This window comes from Prionailurus bengalensis, chromosome D4 (genome assembly GCF_016509475.1).
Source record: "Prionailurus bengalensis isolate Pbe53 chromosome D4, Fcat_Pben_1.1_paternal_pri, whole genome shotgun sequence".
Lineage (NCBI taxonomy): Eukaryota > Metazoa > Chordata > Mammalia > Carnivora > Felidae > Prionailurus > Prionailurus bengalensis.
In genome coordinates, this window is record NC_057359.1 from 40,383,581 (window position 1) to 40,408,299 (window position 24,719).

The 24,719-nt window shown below is 41.1% G+C and overlaps 1 protein-coding gene across 1 annotated transcript in view; it reads right to left on the reverse strand.

Annotated features, from left to right (window-relative positions):
• Positions 1 to 24,719, reverse strand: part of TTC39B (tetratricopeptide repeat domain 39B) — a 129,430-nt gene that overhangs the window by 78,877 nt on the left and 25,834 nt on the right. The window contains 1 exon segment of the mRNA XM_043566468.1: positions 17,139 to 17,173. Within this exon segment, the coding sequence (XP_043422403.1) occupies positions 17,139 to 17,173 (35 nt within the window).

Genomic DNA, 24,719 nt, shown 5'->3' on the forward strand with positions numbered 1-24,719 from the left:
TACCCCCAGGAACAGCTTTAAAAATGCAACATACTCACAGATTCAGAGCAGCTGTAACTTTGGAGGAATGAATCTAGCCCCACTGTGGAGATGCCTTTCCCTCTCTTCTACCAGATTTTTTAAGGCAAACAAAAAGAAGAGACACTCCTCAATTTAAAGGCCAACAAAAATCCTCAGTTTCTCTTTTATTTCTTGGTCTCCAGTGAGACTCTCAATTAACGGTCATAAGAAAAGAAGTTGCGGAGGGGGGCAGACAGCATCCCGAGCTTCCCAGAGCAGAATTTAAGACATGTCAGTTAAAGTGGCAGCTACACTCGCAGCCGTGGCTGACGCTTCTGCGGGAAGGAATGCCGGGAGATTTTTCCCCCAGTCCCCGCTGCAGCCTAATTCTGATCCATCACTGTGCCATTATCCTAGAGCAACAGCAAGACAAACACAAATGGCATGGATTTATCAATCCTCCTGGGTCTCTTAATGATTTTTCACCTAATCCAAGGATTCATCTCCATTCAGAGCCAGTTGAGGAATAAAATGAATTCTGTTTTTCATCTTAAAGAAAATGTTAAGAGCAGGCAGATATTCCCAGGTTAGAGTTAACTTCTGTATCCCATGAACTCTTTTAAAACACTAAAATAAGGGAGAATCAAATTCTCGGAGGTTTTTAATCTTAACAGGTTAAATGCACAAAAGTTAAATTAGCACAGTGAAATACACATATGACCTAACAGTCACGCCAGTGTAGCTCTAAATGGCATTTTTAAATTAATATTAAACAATATTTGACCTGGTTTTGATGAAACTAAAAAAAAAAAAAAATGTAGGCTTAGAGATGGCCAGTGACTTTGCAACTTTCTTGTCTTGCTTTAGGTGCCCTTTCACATACTAGAATTGAACCATTTTTCATGATGAGCTCACCATTTCCACTGATTACAAAAGTATCAGGTATTTCCTGATTATAAAATAAGAAACTCCTTTTAGAGAAATGGAAAACAAAGAAGAAATAATCACAGCCATAATCTCACAACCCAGAGATGACCATTGTTAATATTTTGTAACATTTATTTCTAGTCTTGTTCCTCCCTATATATACATAGTTTTAATACTATTGTTTTACACGTATTTACATACTACCTTTTCCACATGGCTTTAGGTTATGATTATTTACTCATACATGTGACCTGTTCCTAAAAGTGCTCAAAAGAGTTAACGTATGCACTGACAGTCAGTCAACATACATTGTGTGCCTGCTATGTGCCGGGCACAGTGGACCCAGTAGTGAGAACACACATGGTCCCTACTCCTTGGAGCTCTCGGTCCAGCAGGGAAGCCAAATATGCAGCAAATGATAACATGTGTGTTAGGTACTGTTTCACAGGAGAACTAAAAGACACCTTAGAAAAACATTTAAGAGACTTAGTCTTGCGGAGGTCAGGGTTTCTCCAGAGAGGCAAGCCCAACTATAGAATTATTAATAAGTACAGTGTATTTCACACCTACATTTTCCCATCAACATGAATATCTTTTTACCTAATATTCTGTTTTCCTATACCAAAAGACTTAAGTCCAGCTATATTTTTGTGAATAATGTGCAACAGCTAAGAAAATAATGGATCTAGCGTGAATTTGAACATCATCTTTGAGAAATCACAAAAAGCAAACCACCCAGGTAATTTCAGACATCCCTAAAATTGTGAGTTACCACGTTTCTAAGAAATTTTCAGAATTTGGGTGGCTCAGTCGGTTGAGCATCCGACTCTTGGTTTCAGCTCAGGTCATGATCTCATGGTTTGTGGGTTTGAGCTCTGTGCTGGTGGTGTGGAGTCTGCTTGTGATTCTTTCTCTCCACCCTTCCCCTGCTCGTGTTCTCTCTCTAAATAATAAACTTTTTTTTTTAAATCTTCAATGTACAATTAATGTAGCCATGCTCAAAATCTCACAAAAGCTAAAAGACTCCTTTGAGAAGAAATAACAATTTGACATGAATCTGACGTGACCATAATGATGCATTCTAAGGAAAAAAACAAAATACCACCCATCCAAATAAATTATGTCGTTCTCTAGGTGATCAAGGTCAACATCAATACTGATAAATCATGTTGATAGCATGTACCCTTGAAATGATAGGATAAAAATGATAAAAATGACACTTTATCTCTATAGTCCTCCTCCCAAAAATCCATAACCCCAGTTTCACCATGAGAAAACCACCAAACAAATTCCAATGCGGGCCATCCTGCAAATACTCCTCAAAACTGCCAAAGGTCATCAAAAAAAAAGAAAAGTCTGAAAAATCATCACAACCAATTTTGTAAAAACTACGTAAATCTGAATAAAGTATGGACTTTAGTTAGTGATATTGTATTAACACTGGTTCACTCATTAAAATAAGTTATGATACCAATGTTGAGATGTTACTAATGGGAGAAAACTGGGTGTAGGGTATATGGAAATTCTCTGTACTATCCTCTTGACTTTTCTGTAAACCTGAACTTTTTTTTTCATTGTTTATTTCTGAGAGAGAGAGAGTGAGCACACAAGTTGGGGAGGGACAGAGAGAGGGGAACAGAGGCTCTGAAGCGGGCTCTGCACTGACAGCAGAAAACCTGATGTGGGACTCAAACCCACGAACCACGAGATCATGACCTGAGCCAAAGTCAGACGCTCAACTGACTGTGCCACCCAGGTGCCCCTAAGGGATTTTTTGGAAATTATAAATACCCTATAATCCCATCATGTTCAGATATCCAAACCCAAAATAATTGGGTGTGTGTATTGTTCAACCAGATGTGCTATTTTTAGCTGTGTTAAACTCAATAATGGCCCCCAAAGATGTCCAGGTCCTAATCCCCAGAACCTGTGAATGTTACCTTACATGAGAAAGAGATTTTGCAGGTGCAATGAAATTAAAGATCTTCAGATGGGGAGATTATCCTGGATTAACCAAGAGTGCTCCAAAAGCAATCACACATATCTTTGTAACAGGGAGGCAGAGATCTATCTGACATAGAAGGCAGATGTTGTGACTGTTGGAAGCAGAGCAATTTGAAAATAGCTGACTTTCAAGTTGGAGGAAAGGACCGTGAGCCAAGTGACACAAGAAATGCACCCATGGAGGCTGGATGTAGGCGATAAAATGGATTCTCTCCTGGAGTCTCTCAAGGGAGCAGAGTCATGGCCATACCATGGTTTTGATTCAGTGAGAAGCCATTGCATACTTCTGACCTGCAGAACTCTAAGAAAATAAACATGTATTGTTTAAACCACTGTTTGTGGTTACAGTACCTAGAGTGTTACAGTAGCCACAGAAAACACAGTAGCCTTCAAGACCTGTATTTCTTCTGTTTCAGAAACATCCCTCTGCAATGTGTGCCATCAAAGTGTTTTCTTTCTTGTTTTGTTTTTTTGGGATTAACCCTCTTCCATATGCACTCAAAATATTTTCCCAGTTAATTCTCTTTTAACTGAGTTTATGAGGGTTTTGTCATAGTGGTCAAAACTATCCCTCTTTTCCTATTGGTGTCAGGCTTAAAACATACTTTCCAACCTAGAGAATACAGAATCACTTGCCCTCACTTGCTTTGAATAAAGAATAAAACCCCCAATGCTTTTCTTTATTATGAAGAACCATGTAAGGCTATATGTACGTCCCCACACCATGTCCCTCCATACTTCAGCCTCTGTACTAGCATCAACACCAAAACTCGGACAGAGAACAGATGATGTGAAGGAGGGAGACTGGAAACTTCCTGGACGCCCCCACCTATACCCACGTTCCCTACATCGAGTCTGACCTCACAAACTAACCAACCGCCTAATGCAGAGAATGTGCTTGGCAAACATTTGTTAAGTTATCCAAACCAGGCATGTTCCCCTTATCCTTGGTCTGATGAGGTACATCTTGGAAATGGGAAAATGGGGAAACAGTCAAGGGTAGCAGCTGCTCTTTATTTCTCAAATATCTGTGAGAGTTAACTAAATGTCTTCTTTACTTTTTCACTTTTTTGAAAAATGCTTTTATGTCTTGAAGTAGCCATTGTGAGGCAGCATGAAAATAGTTCTGTCAAAATTTCTTATAATTGTCAGCAACACTGGTTTTACAAAAACAGCCGTGCTCCCAATGTGACATTGTACATTAATTAACTGACATGGAGGTCACATTATACCCACTTTACACGTTGCTGTTTTATAAAATGCATTCAAGTAAATGCCTTCATAGGTTAAAGACATACATTACAGAATAATTTTTTTACTTACACTGACTTGTCTGAAAATGCATCCTTATACTATATTAGTGACTAAGTTCTGAAAATATAGGAATCCATCTATGTATCTAAACAATAATATTGCACTGGGACATTGAAAATGCTCTTTCAAAATAGACATCCTTTAACAGTTGATCTTGGAATTAATTTTCTTGTAGTAAGTACACAGAATTATTTTAATCAAAGCAAATAATATGTTATTAGTGTAATTTATTTTAAATTGCAGGCAAACTTTAAATGACAAAGAATCTCTTAAATAAATGGGGGATCTGACACATAGAACTTAACACACACACACACACACACACACACACAGTTTTGTTTTTTTTTTTTTAACTGCATAAAGATAAAGTCAAGCTGCCCTTATACAAAACATTCTTACTTCCAAAATAGAAACTAAAAGCTCATAACTGTATTGCCTACAGAGGAGATAAAACTATACGTATGCCTCTAAAAAATGTTAATTCATCAGAGTTACATGGAGCTATAACACATTGAGTTCTAGCTGTAACATTCTGCTTACAGGTAAAAAGATACTCCCTGCTGATCTGAATACTTTCACTCTGGACAATAAAAATAAAATAAATAACACAAAAGTCACTTTACATGACAATAAAAATCATACACAAATCCCCAGAACCTCTTCAGTTTAAGCAGTTTCAGAGACCTTTAGATTTGTTAGTGGCTAAGCCTTTAGACTGTATATTAAATGTGTATCATACATTATACTCAATTGCACATGATACATAAATGTACCCAATGCAAATATCACTCCCCTTTTGAGGAGTTCTACCCATGATGCTCTACAAACATGACGACACAAAAAGATGACAATGGGAAGAAGGGGAGAGAGGGAAAACCAGAGAGACTGATTAATTTTCAGCACATAAGCAGTGGAGACATTTGACACATTTCAAAAGGCAAAGTTCTCGGGGAGCCTGGGTGCCTAAGCGTCCAACTTCTGCTCAGGTCATGATCTCGCAGTCCGTGAGTTTGAGTCCCACATCAGGCTCTGTGCTGACAGCTCTGAGCCTGGAGCCTGCTTTGGATTCTGTGTCTCCCTCTCTCTCTGTTCTTCCCCTGTTCATGCTCTCTCTCTCTCTCTCTCTCTCTCTCTCTCTCTCTCTCTCTCTCAAAAATAAACACTTGTGGGGCGCCTGGGTGGCGCAGTCGGTTAAGCGTCCGACTTCAGCCAGGTCACGATCTCGCGGTCCGTGAGATCGAGCCCCGCTTCGGGCTCTGGGCTGATGGCTCAGAGCCTGGAGCCTGTTTCCGATTCTGTGTCTCCCTCTCTCTCTGCCCCTCCCCCGTTCATGCTCTGTCTCTCTCTGTCCCAAAAATAAATAAACGTTGAAGAAAAAAAATAATAATAAAAAAAAAACAAAAAAAAACAAAAAAAATAAACACTTGAAAATTTTTTTTCAAAGGCAAAGTCCTCAAGTATCTGCATTCTGAGTGTTTTATTAGTCATTTTAGGAGGCTATTTTTATCGAGATGGATGAAGGTATCAGAAAACAAGGCAAATAAAAGATGGTAGAAAGTTAACAAAAGGCAGTCCAGCTCCCTAGACCCCTAAGCATTTTGAGCTCACTTACATACACTTCAGATGAGAAGTGAGTCAGCCCCTAGTTGAGAAATGGCAGAGACACCAACCATCCTGGATAATGCTCACTATGCCCAAACAATTGGACATTACCTAATTATGTACTTATTTGGGTTGAGCAACCTACCAGCTGTAATTAATCATCATTAAAAAAGAAACATACACATCCCCAAAACTCCTTTAACTCACTCTCCCTCTGAACGATTACAGCAATTATCGTTGTGCCCAGTAGCTGGTAAGTTCTCAATAAATGATGACGGGATTTTTTTAATGCACTAAAACTGCTTGCATTCTACTTTGAATACTCATCTACATTTTCCAATTAATACATTAATTCAAGAAATTCATTAAATCAACAAATACAAATTGAGCATTTACTACACGCCAAGCATGGTGTTGGGTACAGGGCACACCATGATGAGCAGAGCAGACCAGTCCCATCCTCATGGAACTTAGGTCAAAAAAGAAACAGACGGTCGAAAGCAGGCAACAATGAACTATAACATGACAAATGAAATGAGAGAGACAAACAGGATGACAAAACAGGGAAGTGGGGGAGGAGTAACCTATTCAGTTGGAGTCATTAAGAAAGGTAGGAAGACATTCAAGCTGACAACTGAGGACGGCCAGGAGGAAGCCCAGGGAGGATTAGGAGGAAGTCACTCCAATCTGAGACACCAGCTCAAATCTAGGGCAGTGGAGAGCTTGCTCAGTCTAAAACTGGAAAGGGGCTTGTGGCTAGAAGGCAGTGAATGAGGGCAAGGGTTGCCCTGGACCAGGTTTCCATCTGTGTGTGGCGGCCTGACCACGTCAAGCCTTGTGGACTGAGGCAGACTGGGCGCTTCATCCTCAGAGACATGTACACTCATGGACGGATGCTTAGCAAGGGAGTGACATCATACAATTTCATGTCTAAAAGGATCACTCTGTCCCAATTCAAACAAACATGCTGTTAGGGAAATCTGAACACTGACAGTATCTTTGATGAATAGTCAGTTTTTTTAGGTGAGACAATAGTCTCATGATGCTTTTAAAAAGAGACCTAACATTTACCTTATGTACTAAAATGTCGATTAAAGGATACCATATAAGGCATACAGATTAGATAACAGTTCTGTATCAATGTTAATTTCCTGACTTAAAATCCTAACAATAATTATGTAAGAGAACATCTTTGTTTTTAGGAAGTACATACTGGGATACTTAAAAGTAGAAATAAGTGATAATGTCTAGAATATGATTCCAAATAACCCAGGGGTGGATTAGAGATGAAATAAATTGGCCTTGGGTTCACAACTGTTAAAGGTACGTGAGGAGCACAGGTGAGTTCAGTTTACTATCCTCTCCACTTTGTCTGAAATTCATTTCTTTTAAAAACCAGGTCACTTTGGCCGCTGTGTGGAGAATGAGCAGAGTGTAGTTGGGAAGGTGGAAGGACAGAGAATAAGGGAAGCAAGAAAACACAGCAGGAGGCACTTAAAGTAATTCAGGCAAACCTGAGACTACCTCGAGCTAATGAAACAGAAAGGAGAGGGAGCAAGGGGTGAGCAGACGGGAAATAAATTTGGAGGTAGACATCATCAGACCTGGAATCATGGAAGTTACGGGAAAGAGAAGGAATCAAAGATGTCTCCCAAGTATCTGGCTTGACCAAGTGAAAGAAGATAGGAGACAAGGAGAGGAGAAGGTTTCGGATGGAGAAGGCAGGTGACTATCACGAGTTCAGTCTGCAACATGTAAACTAAGGTGTCTGTGAAACATCCGAGGGATCACATAAGCAATGACTGGACCTATTTCCCGTTACAACTATCAAAATAGTCCCAGACAGAGCATCACAGAGCAGTTGCCATGTCGAGAAGGGCACTGATGAAGGAGGTGAGGAACTCAGCACTGGGAGCAGTGTGCCTCTGGCTTTCAAACACAACCTGGGCATTGCTAGCTGGCTTGAGTGACAGAAAGGCTCCTGAGTCTGCGGAAGGGGCAACCACAGGGGTTCATCATTCAGTCATTCTGCCATAAGAACACCAAGTCTTCCCCTGGCCCCTGGGCCTCCTTGGTAAGATGAAGACAAATGGACCAAAGGGATGCTTAAGAAGCTTTCCTTTAAGCTATGACATCCTGTCAATCCTCCTCAGAGTGAAAGGGAGCTTTTACAGAATATATGTACCTTGGGGCACCTGGGTGGCTCAGTCGGTTAAGCATCCAACTTCAGCTCAGGTCATGATCTCACGGTTCATGGGTTCGAGCCCCACATCAGGCTCTGTGCTGACAGCTCAGAGCCTGGAGCCTGCTTCAGATTCTGTGTCTCCCTCTCTCTCTGCCCCTCCCCCCACTCATGCTCTGTCTCTCTCTCTCTCTCTCAAAAGTAAATAAACATTAAAAAAAAAAAAGAATATATGTACCTTAACTTAAAATGTACATATACACTCATCTTGGAAGTTCCCAATATAATAACAGAACATTAAAGGACACCTAAGAGTACAAAAGAAAATGCAAAGAAGGGCAATTCAAGTAGTGACAACACAGGGGAAAGACACTAAGGATACTGTTCAGTCTGGGCTTCTGGAGGGAATTTTATTTCCATTTATTGTATTTCATTAACTCTGACACATAAATTTTCATCACATAATATGCCTGAAACCAGGATGCATCTTAAAATTGACAGTAACTATTTCAAAAAATTTTTCTGTAAGTTTATTTATTGAGAGAGAGAGTGAGAGAGAGAATGAGTGGGGGAGCAACAGAGAAAGAGGGAGAGAGAATCCCAAGCGGGCTCCACACTCAGCACACAGCTGGACATGGGGCTCAAACCCACAAACCATGAGATCATGACCTGAACCGAAACCCAGAGTCAGGTGCTTAACCGACTGAGCCACCCTGCTGACCCAACAGCAGCTCTGACTGGCCTAGATCAAAGTTCTCAGGGAGAGGATGTACATTTGCTTCTGCCAATCCCTTGAGGGCACCACCAACCTGATCCACTTAAAATGAAATTACCTGCTTGAAGTCGTTTGGGCCACACTGATAACTAATATTCAGACCACAAACTAGCTTGCTATTCAAATTAAGAGCATTAAAAAGGTAAACACGGGCATACCACAGAACCCATCAATTCCACTCCTAGATCGTCATGCCAGAGAACTGCAAAAACACGTCCACAAGAGACTTGTACACAGTTATTCATGGCAGCATTATTTACTGTAGCCAACAACTAGAAACAATCTGAATGTCCATCAACCTATGAATGGATAAACAATACAGGGAATATCCATACATCTGAGTATTATTCGGCCATAAAAAAGAATGAAATACTGACATGGTACAACATGAAGGAGTTTCAAAATCCAAACACCAAAGAACATGTATTGTGGGATTCTGTTTATATGAAGCATCTATAGAGACAAATCTAGAGACAGAAATTAGATGAGTGATTGCCTAGGTGTGGGGGCAGGAATGGGCCGTGACTGTAAAGGGGGCACAGGTGTCTATTCAGGTTATATAAAGTGCTTTACAATTAGATTATAATGATGGTGGTATACTTCTATAATTATACGACACTTAATTGAGTTATATACTTAAAACAGGAATTTTATGGGATATAAATTAGCATTGTAATGGGGCTGTTTAAAAAAGAAATGATCCGGGCAGGGAATCTCATGAGAGGTTTTTCTTTTCCCTCCCTACCTAGTACCAAAATTGAAATACACAATTTTCCTTACCATGTCCTCCTGCATTACAGGTTTATTTTTTCCTTCCCTTATGCAAGGTCTCCTGTAAAATTCTTGTGTTTTCTTCCTCAGTGGCATATAAAATAACGACATAAATGCCATCTTAGATCTAATAAGGTAATAGTCAACCTGGTTGAAAAAAAACCAGGTGTGGGGGTATGGAAAGAGTCCCTCTCCCAATCTGAGCAATAATTAGATCACCTAGACGGGAGAGTTGGGCCAAACAAAATCAGAGAAAAACGAAAGGAAATCCGACTCTGCCTGGAGTTACTATTTATAATTTAACCACTATGAAGAAAAACATTAACTAGATGTTCTGCAGCTAGCATTTGCTGACTTTCACCCAAAATGACCTTAAAACAGAGCAAACTATTGTATAATAATTAGTGGATCCAACCTCATAAAAAAAAAAATGGGCTTAAAAACTTTATCTCATTATAATCTACAATTTACAGTTCAAAAGAAAAGGTGTAAAGAAGGAAGAAGGAAAAGGTCCCTTAAAATGCTATGCTACAGACTATTTTTATTTCCACCATAAGCTTCTTACCACTTGGTTAAAAATGTCTGCCTACTTCAATGTCTGGAGGTAAGGATAAATTCACAGTTCTTGCACATAAACACATCCATCGCCACTGCATTCACATGGTCTCAGGACTCGATTCAACACAAACAGATTTCTAGGTAAGGATAAATTCAAAAAGGTAATACGATGCTATGGAATATAATAGATCACTGCTGAGAACATACTAAACCTGCACCTGTTCTCACCGTCTCTGAATAAAAAAGAAAGTCTTAATTAACTAGTACCTGACCTGGGCCCTCCAGTTAATCAGACGGTTGTTTCATTGCCCGCTAGTGGTTTTTATGAGAAGGAGGTTCATCAAAAACACTACCAAGTCGTAGTGATCCCATGTGGTTCATCCACAGTCTCCACTTGACAGAGGCCAGGGATCCTCGGTGACCCGACCTCGTTGTGTCCACAGGTGTGTCAGGTAACCCTGGCATCCCTCGAAACTCAACGCCAGTGCCAGGCTTCCACCTCCCAACCAGAAGAGAGCTAGCTCTCGCTCTCTTCTGGAACCTGAAACATCCTATTTATTCTTCACATGCCACATCGCAGTCAATTTACACACAGACCCTTCTTGCACCCACCACTGTATTGTCAGAGATGGCAGCTGTGCACCAACACTGGGAGAGAAGAATGCTGGTCATCAGAGAACCACGAGGCACATGCCAGCAGGGAACTGTTCAATCAGGAGGCGAGAGACTGCAGCACAGCTAAACCCCTGGTATATCCCTATAGATCAGAACATGGGTCTAACTGACAGTCCCTCCCTGAGAGGTCAGCTCCTTACGCCCAGCAGGTCGGAAAGTTGATACGCAATTCTAATTTTTATTTTTTTTATTTTTTTTTTATTTTTTTTTAACGTTTATTTATTTTTGAGACAGAGAGAGACAGAGCATGAACAGGGGAGGGGCAGAGAGAGAGGGAGACACAGAATCTGAAACAGGCTCCAGGCTCTGAGCAGTCAGCACAGAGCCCAACGCGGGGCTCGAACTCACGGACCGTGAGATCATGGCCTGAGCCTAAGTCGGACGCTTAACCGACCGAGCCACACAGGCGCCCCCACAATTCTAATTTTTTAAAAGGACCTCTTTGATGTGTCACTAACAGTTAAGGGGGAAAAAAAGCCTCTCATTTTCCCTTCAGTTCTAAACGGTGGAGATGTTTGTATGATCTAACAGTTTGCAAACCTAGTAACTTCCCAACAGAGTCAGTTAAAATAACGCAGTTGTTACCACAAAGATTCGGAAGTAGGAAAATCTAAGTCTGTGGTGGTAAATCCATTAAGCAGAAAGGAGAGCAGAAAATAGTTTTCTTTTGTGGAAATAATTGAAGGCCTCTCTCATCTCTTAGCCTGCATCTGTTCACTGGAAATTCGGGCAAAAATATTCACAGGAATAAATTAATCATCAGGTTGGCATGGGGACCATCTCTTGCTACAGAGAAGTTGAAGCATCACTGTTGGCACTAGAAACATAAAACAAAACATGTGGTTCACTCAGCAGGCGGAAAAAGAGCTCTACTGAGCTTAACGGCTAGAAGGTCACAGAAGGAATGTCATGGCATCACAAATTCAAGAAAAACTGAAATAACTAAAAGTTCACATACAAAAAAAATTGAAGAATTGTTTGCAATTAACTCATATTTGTAATCACAGGGAAAATAATCTGCTAAAAGAAAAGGATCAGGGGCGCCTGGGTGGCGCAGTCGGTTAAGCGTCCGACTTCAGCCAGGTCACGATCTCGCGGTCCGTGAGTTCGAGCCCCGCGTCAGGCTCTGGGCTGATGGCTCAGAGCCTGGAGCCTGTTTCCGATTCTGTGTCTCCCTCTCTCTCTGCCCCTCCCCCGTTCATGCTCTGTCTCTCTCTGTCCCCAAAATAAACGTTAAAAAAAAAAATTTAAAAAAAAAAAAAAAGAAGAAAAGAAAAGGATTGAATAATGGACTACGTCTGCAGTATTTTTTTTTATTTCAAAAAAGATCAGTAACGCAGGAGACCTGGGTACAGAAACACCACACTCGACGTTGAGGAAATAAAAGGATCCATCCAAGTGAGGTTTCCCTGTGAATGAAGTATATCCTACTAACTCTGAAAATGTCATTTTAAAACATTTCTACTCATTCTAAAATTTCCTTAACATATGTGACCCAATATGTGACACTCCACCTTTTTAAATGGAATGTACTAGATTAAATTTAACGTTTTCCCAATGTCTCAGAGACAGAATTATGAACATGATTTTCTCACTGGAGACCGAACAGCAAATCAGGGTTGAGGATGGGGGAAATAGTAAGGTACCAATATTTAGTGAGCACCTACTATGTGCTTTACTCCCATTACCGCATTTAAATGAATTTTATTTTATCTTCCCAATAAATGTAGGCAAGGATGAAAGAAACTGACACTCAGAGAAGCTAGTCCCAGGCCTCTCAGGCAGTAAGTGGCAGGCTGGGAATGAAGCTCAGGTTAGCCCACCAAATCTGAGGGCCCGTCTCTCCAGAAAGGGACATCTCGTTTTGAATACCTAAGCAAAGTAAAACCAGGTGGCTGTGCTTTGGAGTTCCATGACCATATGCCATATTTTCTTTCTCCTTTCACTGCCATTTTTTGTCACTATCAACAAACTGACTTCTAAACTACCCCCCTCACAACACCTTCCAGAGCTCTGGCAAAATTATGCCAAAAAGCAAAATTTATTAGAATCAGGTAAAAATTAATTATAAACAGACTCTAGATAGAGGCCACCACTACAAGCAAAAGGCAAGATTATTAGAACGTGAACTCTAATATCTACTTTGGCTACGCATTCTGGCTTTGGACTCTATGTCAAGGAGGTGAGGCTCTCTATGAGATAATGTACTGTGTTAGTATAATGCATTTGGTGATACATTACTATAATATGTTGCTACGTACAAGAACATGTACCAGGGAGGGACATTTTGGCAACATTGAAAAGGAAACACAAAACTGTTAAAGAGTCTTAAGGGACACAAGAAACAATGCAGATCAGAAATCTAAAAGAACAAGATAAATTCTAAAATGGTTAAACCTGCAAGTTTGCTAACGTGAGGACAGGGAAGTAAAAATTAAAAGAAAAAAGAAGGGTGCATGGGTGGCTAAGTTAAGTGTCTGACTCTTGATTTCAGGTCATGATCTCACAGTTGCAAGATTAAGCCCTGTGTCGGGCTCTGTGCTGGGCGTGGAGCCTCCCTGAGATATTCATTCTCTCTCTCTCTCTCTCTCTCTCTCTCTCTCTAAGAAAAAAAAAAGAAACAGGAAATGATGGCAGATGTATATAGCTGAAAAGAGCCTGAAAGAGGCAATGAATGGAAAATAAAATGTGAGAAACTTAGGAAGTGAGGTAGAGTTAAAAAAAAAAAAAAAACTATTGTTTTCAGGGGCGCCTGGGTAGCTCCGTCGGTGAAGCGTCCGACTTCAGCTCAGGTCATGATCTCGCAGTCCATGAGTTCGAACCCCTTGTGAGGCTCTGTGCTGACAGCTCAGAGCCTCGAGCCTGCTTTAGATTCTGTGTCTCCCTCTTTCTATGCCCCTCCCCTGCTCATGCTCTGTCTCTGTCTCAAAAATAAATTAATAAAAACATTAAAAAAAAAAACTATTGTTTTCAGGATGTGAAAAATTATAACACAGCTGACAGTAGGAGCAGCCACACACACACACACACACACACACACACACACACGTTTTAAAAGTACACAAAACGTTTCTGATAGCAACGAATCAAAAACATCTCCATCACAGGGTCATTGTTGGGATACTGCTGTTCTAAGAACCAGTCATACTAACAATGAAACACCTGAAACAGTTGAATGAATGAGTAATTTTTATGCAAACACAGACATACAGATCAAAGGAACAAAACAGAAAGCCCAGAAACAGAGCACCATTATTCTAATGAATTTACTATTTCACAAAGGAAGCATCATACATAAATTTTCTTTCTTTCACAGACAGCAAATGGTGTTGGAAGGGTAGGTTAGCAATTTTAGGGTTGGCACGACGCAGGGTTCTAAATTAAATACAGTTGGGTTAAGTTCAGGGGTTTTTGTTTGCTTTTTGTTTTTAGTTCAACTATTTCCTTACTCATTTTCAGCCAGCTGGATCTGTCCATTTCTGAGAAGTGCGTTGAAGTCATCAATTACGATAACAGCCGCATCTGTTAGTTTTTGCCTCATGTACTTTGATGCTCTGTTGTTAGATGCATACACACACATTAAGAACTGTTATGTTGGGGCGCCTGGGTGGCTCAGTCGGTTGAGCATCTGACTTCGGCTCAGGTCATGATCTCACAGTTTGAGTTCGAGCCCCACATCGGGCTCTGTGCTGACAGCTCAGAGCCTGGAGCCTGCTCTGGATTCTGTGTCTCCCTCTCTCTCTGTCCCTGACCCACTCGCATTCTGTCTCTGTCTCTCTCAAAAATAAATAAACATTTAAAAAATAATTAAAAAAAAAAAGAACAGTTATGTCTTCCTGGAGAATGGATCCTTCTATCATTATGTAATGTCCTTTATCTCTAATAACTTTCCTTACTTTGAAGCCTGTTCTGTCTGAAATTAATAGAGCTACTCCTGCTTTCTTTTGATTAGAGTCAGCATGGTATATTTTTCTCCATCCATTTACTTTGTTTTAATGTTTATTTATTTTTGAGAGAGAGAGAGAGAGAGAGAGAGAGAGAGAGAGAGAACAAGTGGGGGAGAGAGAGAGAGAGAGGCAGACAGACACAGAATCTAAAGCAGGCTCCAAGCTGTCAGCTCAGAGCTCAACACCAAGCTTGAACCCATGAAACGTGAGATCATGACCTGAGCCGACGTCAGATGCTAAACCAGCTGAGCCGCCCAGGTGTCCCTCCATCCATTTACTTTTAATCTAGATGAGTCTTTATGTTTAAAGTCATTGATACATACTTTTTGATCCATGCTGGCAATCTTGGTCTTTTAATTGGCACACATACACCAATGATACTCAAAGTGATTATTGATACAGCTGGATTAATACCTACTGTATTCTTTGGTTTCCTATTTGTTGCCCTTGTTCTTTGTTCATATTTTTGTTTTTTACTCTTTTTCTGCCTTCTGTGATTTTAATTATTGTATATGATTTCATTTTATCTCCTTTCTTACATATATCTTTTTTTTTTTAGTGGTTGCTCTAGAATTTGCAATATACATTTACAACTAATTCAAGTCATTTTCAAATATTCTCTGTACCATCTTCACAGTAATTGTTCCAAAATAAAGAGGTTATTTTTTTCAGTCCTAATCACAATTCAGTTTTTTTCTTTTTAAACCACATAAACAAACATTCAACAATAGAAACATTAAAACATTTGGACAACATAAAAAATGTATAACTAACATAAAGAAAAAACAACTGGGGAGATATCTGAAGCAAATATAACAGAAAATTGAAGAGTATATATGTTTTACAGGTCATAAGTTACATAAGAGAAACAGTGAGGAAAAAAAGTTAAGCATGTAAAAGAAAACTAGAATTCATATAAAAGGAACTGCAATGTGAACAATGGTAATAAAAAGTTTAGTATATGTGCTGCCGAAGCGAGCACTAAAGAAAAAGTTTAAAAACGTAAGCTACTAGATATTATCTGACTAACAAAACCATTTCAAACAGTACCCAGTGGTGGTGATGCTCTATGGAAAGTCTAGTCAAAAGAAACCGCTTCACTTACACAGTATTGGTGGCCACATAAACTGATAAAACCCTTTTGAAAGTGCTATGGACTAAACTGTGTCCCCCAAATGCAGCTGTTGAAGCCCTTACCTCCAACGTGATGGTGCTTGCAGATGAGGCCTATGGGAGAAAATTAGGTGTATACGGGGTCCTGAGAGCAGTACTCTCATGATGGGATTAGTACTTATATAGGAGACGTCTGTCTGTCTGTCTGTTGTGTGAAGACATCAAGAGAAAGCAGCCACCTACGAGCCAGGAGTGTTCTCACTGGAACCTGACTGTGTCGGCACCCTGAGCTCAGACTTCCAGCCTCCAGAGCTACGAGAAAATACATTTCTATTGTGTAAGCCACCCAGTCTGTGTTGCTTTGTTACGGTGGCCCGAGCTGATTAATGCAGAAAGGCAATTTGAAATATATTGTATAAAGAGCAATAAAAATCTCCATCCCTTGTAATCCAGTAATCCTACATCTGTGAAGTTAATCTTCACAGAATCTTTGCAGGTAATTCAACAATATGACAAAGCGAAATACATGAAAATATTCATTACCTAGTTTTAAGTTTTTAAATTGGTTAATAATATAAATGTCTAACAGTGGAGAAATGAGTAATTGTGGTGTTCCACTTGATCTAATAGGATATCATATAAAATCATTACAAAAACTATGTAAACTTACAGGAAATGCTTGCAATAAAATTAAGTGCAAACCAAAAGCAAAATTCTGTAATATGAGGTTACTCGTGTAAAAAAAATATGGACAAGATATAAAAGGTTAGGTATAAACAAAATTAAATTTTTTGGAAAACAATTTTTTATTTTAGTTTAATTAAGGTTATAAGAAATACTCAAAAATATACTTGCTAGTAACCTTAGACAGATCCTTTTTTTTTTTAATGTTTATTTATTTTTGAGAGAGAGAGACAGACAGTATGAGCTGAGGAGGGTCAGAGAGACAGAGAGGGAGACACAGACTCCAAAGCAGGCTCCAGGCTCTGAGCTGTCAGTACAGAGCCCGATGTGGGGCTTGAAATCACGAACTGTGAGATCATGACCTGAGCCGAAGTCAGGCACTTAACTGACTGAGCCACCCAGGCGCCCCTAGACAGATCCTTTCTTAAGTATTAATAAATATATCCTAACTCTTGAATTACAGAGAAGTATTTCTTCCTGGCAGTAGTCACAACTCCCCCAAAAGTCAGAATGAAATATTTACATTTTATATAAGAAAACTGTCCAGTTTTATTTACTACATACTTCTTATTGTGTTACTACTTACATAGAGATGGTTTCCAATGCATCTTCAAAGATGTCCTGGAGGGGAACAAAAAATACAGTGAGTTTCTCAAGAATCCAGACTATGTGTGTATATGCAGGGGCGGCGGGTGGCTGGGATGAGATGCAGTAGAGTCACTCAACTCCCACTAAGGGACTGTCTTCTAGAGAAATCAAGCAACTGAATTTAGGTGAGGGTTAATCTTTTTTTTAAATAATGAAGACTAGTAAAACTAGCAATCAAATGGGACCAGTTTGAAGAGTGTGATTTCTTTAACGGCGTTGTGTCTCCTTCCTCAGTCTCATTCATACCACACGCAGAATAAAACAAACTGGACTTGCCCAATTTCGTCTTTTCTTGCTCCATGGCTGTTAGCATCCCCAGGACCTTCCTTTCACATCTAGCTCCATGAACCTTCTAGCTAGTCTTCCTGCCATCACCTTTTCTCCCCCAGTTAATGTGTCCACAAAAGACAGCCCTTTCCTTCATGCCACTGGTCTGCCCGTTCAAAAGCTACAACAGGAGAAAAACCCAAGTGCAGGTGTGTACACACACACACACACACACACACCTCACACTCATACACACTAACACACTCATAAACTCAGTCATACACACACACTCACAAATACACATCCACTCACAAATGTACATACATATAAAGCTTACAAAAATCAAACCAGGCTCCTCATCCAAATACGTGGGACCCAACATAACCCAGTCCAATTTTCTTTTTTAAGTTTACTTATTTATTCTGAGAGAGAGAGCAAGCCAGGAAGGGGCAGAGAGAGAGAGGAAGAGAGAGAATCCCAAGCAGGCTCCATGCTGTCAGCACAGAGACTGACTTGGGGCTCAATCTCATGAACCATGAGATCATGACCTGAGCCAAAATCAAGGGTCGCATGTTTAACGGACTGAGCCACCCAGACGCCCATCTAGTCCAATTGTCAAAGCATCTTTCTCCCTGCATCCATGCCACCATCACCATAATCCGGGCACAAGGACTTCACTGGTCTCCCCACTCCTACACTTGATACCCTCCAGTCGAGCCTCCACACAACTATATTCTTTTCTTTCTCTTCCTTTAATAAGCTCTTGCCATCCCACTGTCATAGACCTTTTTACAAGCTTTATTGTACTTAGAATCAACCAAACTCCTTCCCATGATCAACAGAGCCTTGAGCAACTCTACCCCCCTCTGGCCACCTCTCTACCCACCTGCACCCTGGCTCCCTCCATTTCATGTGCAGGCCTGTCTTTGTGGTCCTTAAACAAGACAAACCCCTCCTACATCTCTCTTCATTGCTCTCTCCTTCCCAGAAGGCTCTTTGCTCGACTCTTCCCGTGGCTGACGCATTCCCATCCTTCAGTTTTCAGCTCACAAAGAGACTGTCTCTAATGACCCTGATTAAAATTACTAAGAATAGCAGCTCATAGTTTCTCATCATCTGATTTATTTCACTCATTACATTTATCATAATCTGTGATCATTTTGTTTACTTACTTGGTTACAGGCTGCCTCCATCAGGGCAGGTTCTTATTTATCACGTCTACAGAAAAATCACCAGGGCCTGGCACAGTAGCTGCTCAATAAATACATGTTGCCTAACGAGTGCGTAAACAGAGTTCGGACTGTCAAGACACGGATCACATCACCTCATTTAGAGCCCTGATGCAGAAATGAGGAAAGAGGGCTACCTGAGCTCTACATTTAGGCAGGAAAGGGGGGGGGGGGGGGAAACGTGTAAATACTAAGAAGATGCAACGTTGCAAGTAGTGGCAGAAGGTCAGACTCTGGATTCCCCAACCCGCTAATCCACATTGGGAGGGAGGCAGAGTCAACGGCAAGTCGAACTTAACCGCACTCTCCTGGAGCAAAAGCGGAAGCTCATCAATTAACTACCAGAAGAGAAATGAACTAGTCCTGAAGCAAAGGCACCTAAGCCAGAAGTAAAAAGATGCTTCTCTGGCCTCCATTAAAAAATCCCCATTTAGAAGCAGACTCCTTTCTCCAAATCAAAAGTCTGTGGAGGCTGTTGGTATCACAGATGTTGTCATTTTGAATCACAGCACAACGTCTCACCTGTCAGCACACCGTTATCATCAAGAGACCGTGGAGAAGGGAGAAACTCTGCTCTCCAGGAACACCAATCCGGCTGTGATGGTCCAGCTCACAGTCCATCTGGTGTTGTCAACCCCACCCGGGCCGATTTGACCAAGGAAGGGGGAACGTAGAGATCACACGCCTGGAAGGCTACCGCGCACTGTCCCCTGCTGGTGAACCTCAACCCAAAAAGCAGGGCACGCAGCACACACTGAAAGACTTCCCGAGTTCCCTTAAGGAAGGACAACTCAGGGAGCCAGCTCTCGGTTTAAAAGGAGACGAGGCTTTTAGTCTTATGCAAGAAATACTCCCTCAGAAGAAGAAAAAGTAAGAATCTCACACAAGAAATCATCTTCACTTAAGTAACATCTCTCCATTTTGTCATAAGCAGAGCGTTCTCTAAATAAAGGACGCTGTACAAAATGGGGCCATAGTTAACGATACTGCCTTGTGTATCTGGAAGTTGCTAGGAGAATAGATCTTAAAAGTTCTCACCAGCACAGAGAAAAGCCTATCTCGGTGAGGTGGTGGATGTGTTAATTAACCTTATTATGGTAATCATTTCACAAATGTACATATATCACATCTCTGCATTGTACACTTCAAACTGACAAAATGCTAAATGTTAACTACATCTCAACACAGAAGCTGTGGAAATTTACGTTTATTTGAGAGAGAGAGAGAACATGTGTATGTGAGAGAGCACAAGCAGGGGAGGGGCAGAGAGAAGGAGAGACAGAATCCCAAACAGGATCTGCAACATCCGTGCAAAGGCCGATGTGGGGCTCGAACTCACAAACTGTGAGATCGTGACCTGACCTGAAATCAAGAGTCGGACACTTAGCCAACTGCACCACCCAGGCACCCCAGAAGCTGTGGAAATTTTTTTAATTAAAAAAAAGAAAAAAAGAACGTTAATTTCTATTTTTTTTCCATTTAGATGAATAATGACAATTGAATAGAATATCTCTATTAGGAATGGAGAAAATGCACCAGAGTTCTAGAGTACTATTCTAATAAACTAGAGGAAAGAGAGGAAAGACAGGGAGAGAAGGAGAGAGGGAGAGAGAGAGAGAGGGAGAGCTCTATGAAGGCCAGACAAAAGGTGAAATGTTTTCATTTGGAAAAGAGGAAGGGTAAAGAGAACTAAGATTGAGCACATATCATGTGCCAGGCATTTTACGAAAGTTATCTCACTTGCTCCTCCCAATTTACATCAAGTAAATCGGGGTAAATCATAGGTAATTACCTGACCCATATGACACAGCTGGTAAGTAAAGGAATTGGGATTCAAGCTCAGATCTTTAACTCCAAAGTATTTCTTTACTGTTAAAACCATCCACAACTTGATATTAAGGCACCTGGGCAGAAGTTGCAAGGGGGTGGGAGAGGAGGGGACAGCATATCTTCTCAAGGTCATACAGCAGCATGGTTGAGCAGGCCCTCCCAGGGATTAGCTCATTCTCTAGGAGAATATACTTGTGTTTGACTTTGCTATTTACTATCTGATTAGAACTCAAATACCGTGAAGTTACATGTTAACTTCTAGATTTCTGAGTGGTAGTAAAACCTTAAAGACTACAGTTTTACTACCCTGTAGGATACTACCCAGTCTTATGTATAACCTAGTAATCTTAATCTAACATTGCTTTATAAATACCCAGTTCCACAAGTATTCTTTTAATCAGTTTACCATCCCAGTGGTTTCCTCCACGGATGGGTCAAATAAAACTTTTGACACGTTCATTTTATATCATTCTGGGAATTATATTTGTAATTTGTGGAAATTATACTTTGACGTGAACACTGACAACACACTCTCTCCCTAGGTACCTGCAAATACGGTCTCCCAGATCCCTGGGGAAACTGATGTGGATTCCATGGGGGAGAAGATAGAAGTCAGAGAAGTCTCCCGTACCTCCCGCAGCACATACCCAGGGGCCAATGGCTTCTTTTTCCTTCTCTCTCTCTAGGTCTCGACATCGAGTTCAAATTCTGTCCCTCTCCTGCCTCTGCCTCAGGAGCTCCTTTCCTCCGTGGACTCCCATCATCAACGGCCTCCCACCCAAGCACCAAGTACGCTCGCGTATATTCTCCACCGAGTGCAATGAGACTGCTCTACCTGTAGTCTCTTTGCTTCTCCACTCACCACCAACTTCCCAGTGCTTCTCCAGAGCTGGTTTTTATTCCCCCAGTGATCACCACAAGCTGTTTCCCTTAAACTTCCCAGGCCTGGGTAGGCTCACGAGGTGGACCCCAGCTGAAATGCATACAGTCAGGAAAGCATCCAGAGTCCTTCAAGTTTAATGACAGTTAAGAAAGGAAAGATCACCCCGCTGACAAACATGATGTGCTCACAGAAAGTGCCTGTGTTTAGTTTCTTCCTTGAAGGCTACCTCATTTGCCTCCCCCATGGCCACGCTGGGCGAACCTTAAAGAGCAGTTACCCTTGGGTGTAGTGTAACAAACACTTACGTGAGCCACACCTGGCTCCTGATCACACATTGCCTCAACACGGTACCTGGCTCTTCCCAGAGCCTATCTTGCCTCCCTGGCTGGAGTCAAGGGCCATCATACTGCTTTTAAATACACTTTAGGACCTAGCACGGTACTTTGCACTTCACCGACTCTCAGCAAATAACCGTTGGCTGACTGGCTGGCTGAGTACCCTTGTCTGGAGAGGAAAGGTCCTTACCTTGAGCGGTTTCATTTTGCAATTTAGCAAATGGACTGACTCTGTACATGAAGGATTCCCTGGAGGGCCTTCTGGAGGCAAGGCTAGCACTCCCGGGCCTGCTCCTGCTAGGTGGGGAGCCTGAAACTTTCCCCCTGTCCTCAGATGGAGAACCCTGGTCATGGGAACAGAGTGTGGGGGGGGGGAGGCGGAGGGGGTTGCTGGGGGTGCTACATCAACTACTAAGGCTTTTTAAGCAATTTTCATCTTAATTTGTTACATTTGTCATATTCTGGGTAGCAAAAATGCATGCAAGTGCATGTAAGTAGCAGCAGGTTCTTAACAAATGTCCATTTAAGAATCTTGAATAATGAAGATACTAATGAAAAGGTTTACATTCTGTTTATCCCTAGTGTTTAAGCCTTATTTGGCTTATTTTAATAGCCAAATAAGCTATTAAAAGTAGTAATGTAAATACTCTATATTAACTTCCAAAGAGACCAAACGGATTTACAACCTTTCAAGACCCTCCATCGGAATTTTACTTCATTTTGCAGTGTGAAAAGGAGTGCGTGGCAACTATTACTCCAAGAAGTAGGAAGAAACATGATGGAAATGAAAACTAGATACCACAAATCCAAAAGGCTGAGTCACTTCTCTAGGTCTCTCCCTCTCTCCCTTACCTCTTCCTCCTCCTCTGCCTCTTCCACCATTTTTCCGTCCCTCATACGGATGACTTCACCGGTCTGTGAGCTGATGCTACCCTGTTCTCATCGAGCTGCTGTTCTTCAGAGAGGGATGACAAGGTTTGATGGGGCTCTGTAGACACCTTCCTCCTCAGTGGGAGCCCCCCACCCCCCACCCCATAATACCAGACCCTCCTCACTGGAGCTTTCACCCAATGTTCCGTTCTATTGACCAATGAAGCTGTGTGTTTGGTACCATGGACTCAAAGAACCCCAGAGCTGCCAACAACTCTGACAGGTCACAGATTCTGCCCCTGGCTCTAAGGCACATCTGGACCATTCCCAGGGAGATGAGACATGAAGAGGATGCCCCAACCTCCCCTGGGACTAGGGAGGGGACTTATAGCCACAGATATTGGGATCCCAAGGACCACAAACATTCCTGGGGCTGACATTCACCCCTGAATGATATTCAAAATGAGTATGAAGATAATTAAGATATTCAAAATGGTTGTTGAATCATTATACTGTACACCTAAAACTAATATAATACTGTATGTAAACTATACTCTGATTAAAATAGAATTTAATTTAACTCAATTAAAAAACAAGATGTTCAAAATGGGACACAGGACTGACATCAGATGTTAGAATTTATCATTATCGTAGTGGTGTACCAGGATTTCTCAGGTATTAGATGTACATCTTTTCACACATGAAAGGAGAAGGGGCACATTGCTACAGGAATCATATGAGAAATACATAAACTGAGGTGACATCATTGCCCACTATAACATCAACAAAGCATTGATTTTTCTAAATTAGGGTTAATTCACTAAAAAAACATCTTTTTGGGGTGTTAATGAGGTGACTTTTAGAAGAAAGGCTGGGCAAAGACCTTTTTTAAAAAACACATAAACCCTGGGCTCATCTCCCAGCAATAATTTTTCATTCTGCTCACACTTGCTATCCATTTCTCTCCTTACCTTTGTCAGGCTCAAAGAGGAGCCCATAGCCTGCCAGAACATTTAAACTCCCCCATTGGATTCTGAGGGTTACAGCCAGCTGTGTTTTATATGCAAGGCTACGTTTTTTAAAATTTCATATTGTGTGAGGGAGCGGCGATGCCCTGAAACCCTCTGAAGCCAAATGTAAAGCCCAGCTTCAGCATCCCATTTACTGGGTACGAAGGGCACAAACACCACTCACGCTAGCATTAGAGGATTCACATCAAAGCAAGTTCTCTGTGAAACCTTATCTGACCCACAGGGCTCTTCATCAAAGAGAAGGAAAGCAATTGGGGCCCATACACATACTCATATTCCAAGTTCCCACCTGGCCTTTGCAGCGAACAAAATGTGACCTACCCATGGTTTCAGAAGACCAGACTATGAACATAATTCTCAAATAGAACAGATTAAAAACAACAACAACAACACGACAGAGTTCACCTTCTGAACCTACCCAGAAGGTTTGTAAAACTTGATTTGGGGGGATACACAAAGTAAAAAATTGTAGGTTTTCAAAGATTATTCAAAAATAGAGTTTTTAAAATTTTTAATAATACAAACAATAAATCAGCTGCCATAAGAAAAAAAGTTGGGCCTTAAAAGTTTTTTTTTTTTTTACACATTTGTCACCTGACATTGAAAATAATCTCACACTGAGTACAGTTAATATGGTCAATTAATGGGGCGCCTGGGTGGCGCAGTCGGTTAAGCGTCCGACTTCAGCCAGGTCACGATCTCGCGGTCCGGGAGTTCAAGCCCCGCGTCAGGCTCTGGGCTGATGGCTCAGAGCCTGGAGCCTGTTTCCGATTCTGTGTCTCCCTCTCTCTCTGCCCCTCCCCCGTTCATGCTCTGTCTCTCTCTGTCTCAAAATAAATAAACGTTAAAAAAAAAAAGAAAAAATTAAAAAAAAAAAAAAAAAAAAAAAAAAAAAAAAAAAAAATATGGTCAATTAATATGGCTCTCCGTTCCTCTCATGCCAAAAAAGTACTCTGATACTACCCCACAAGTTCTGTCCTTTTTTTTTTTAAGTTTCACATTTACCAAAAATCATAGATCTGATGGTGAAAACTGGGACACAGAGTAACAATCCCATAGGAAGAATTACTTGGA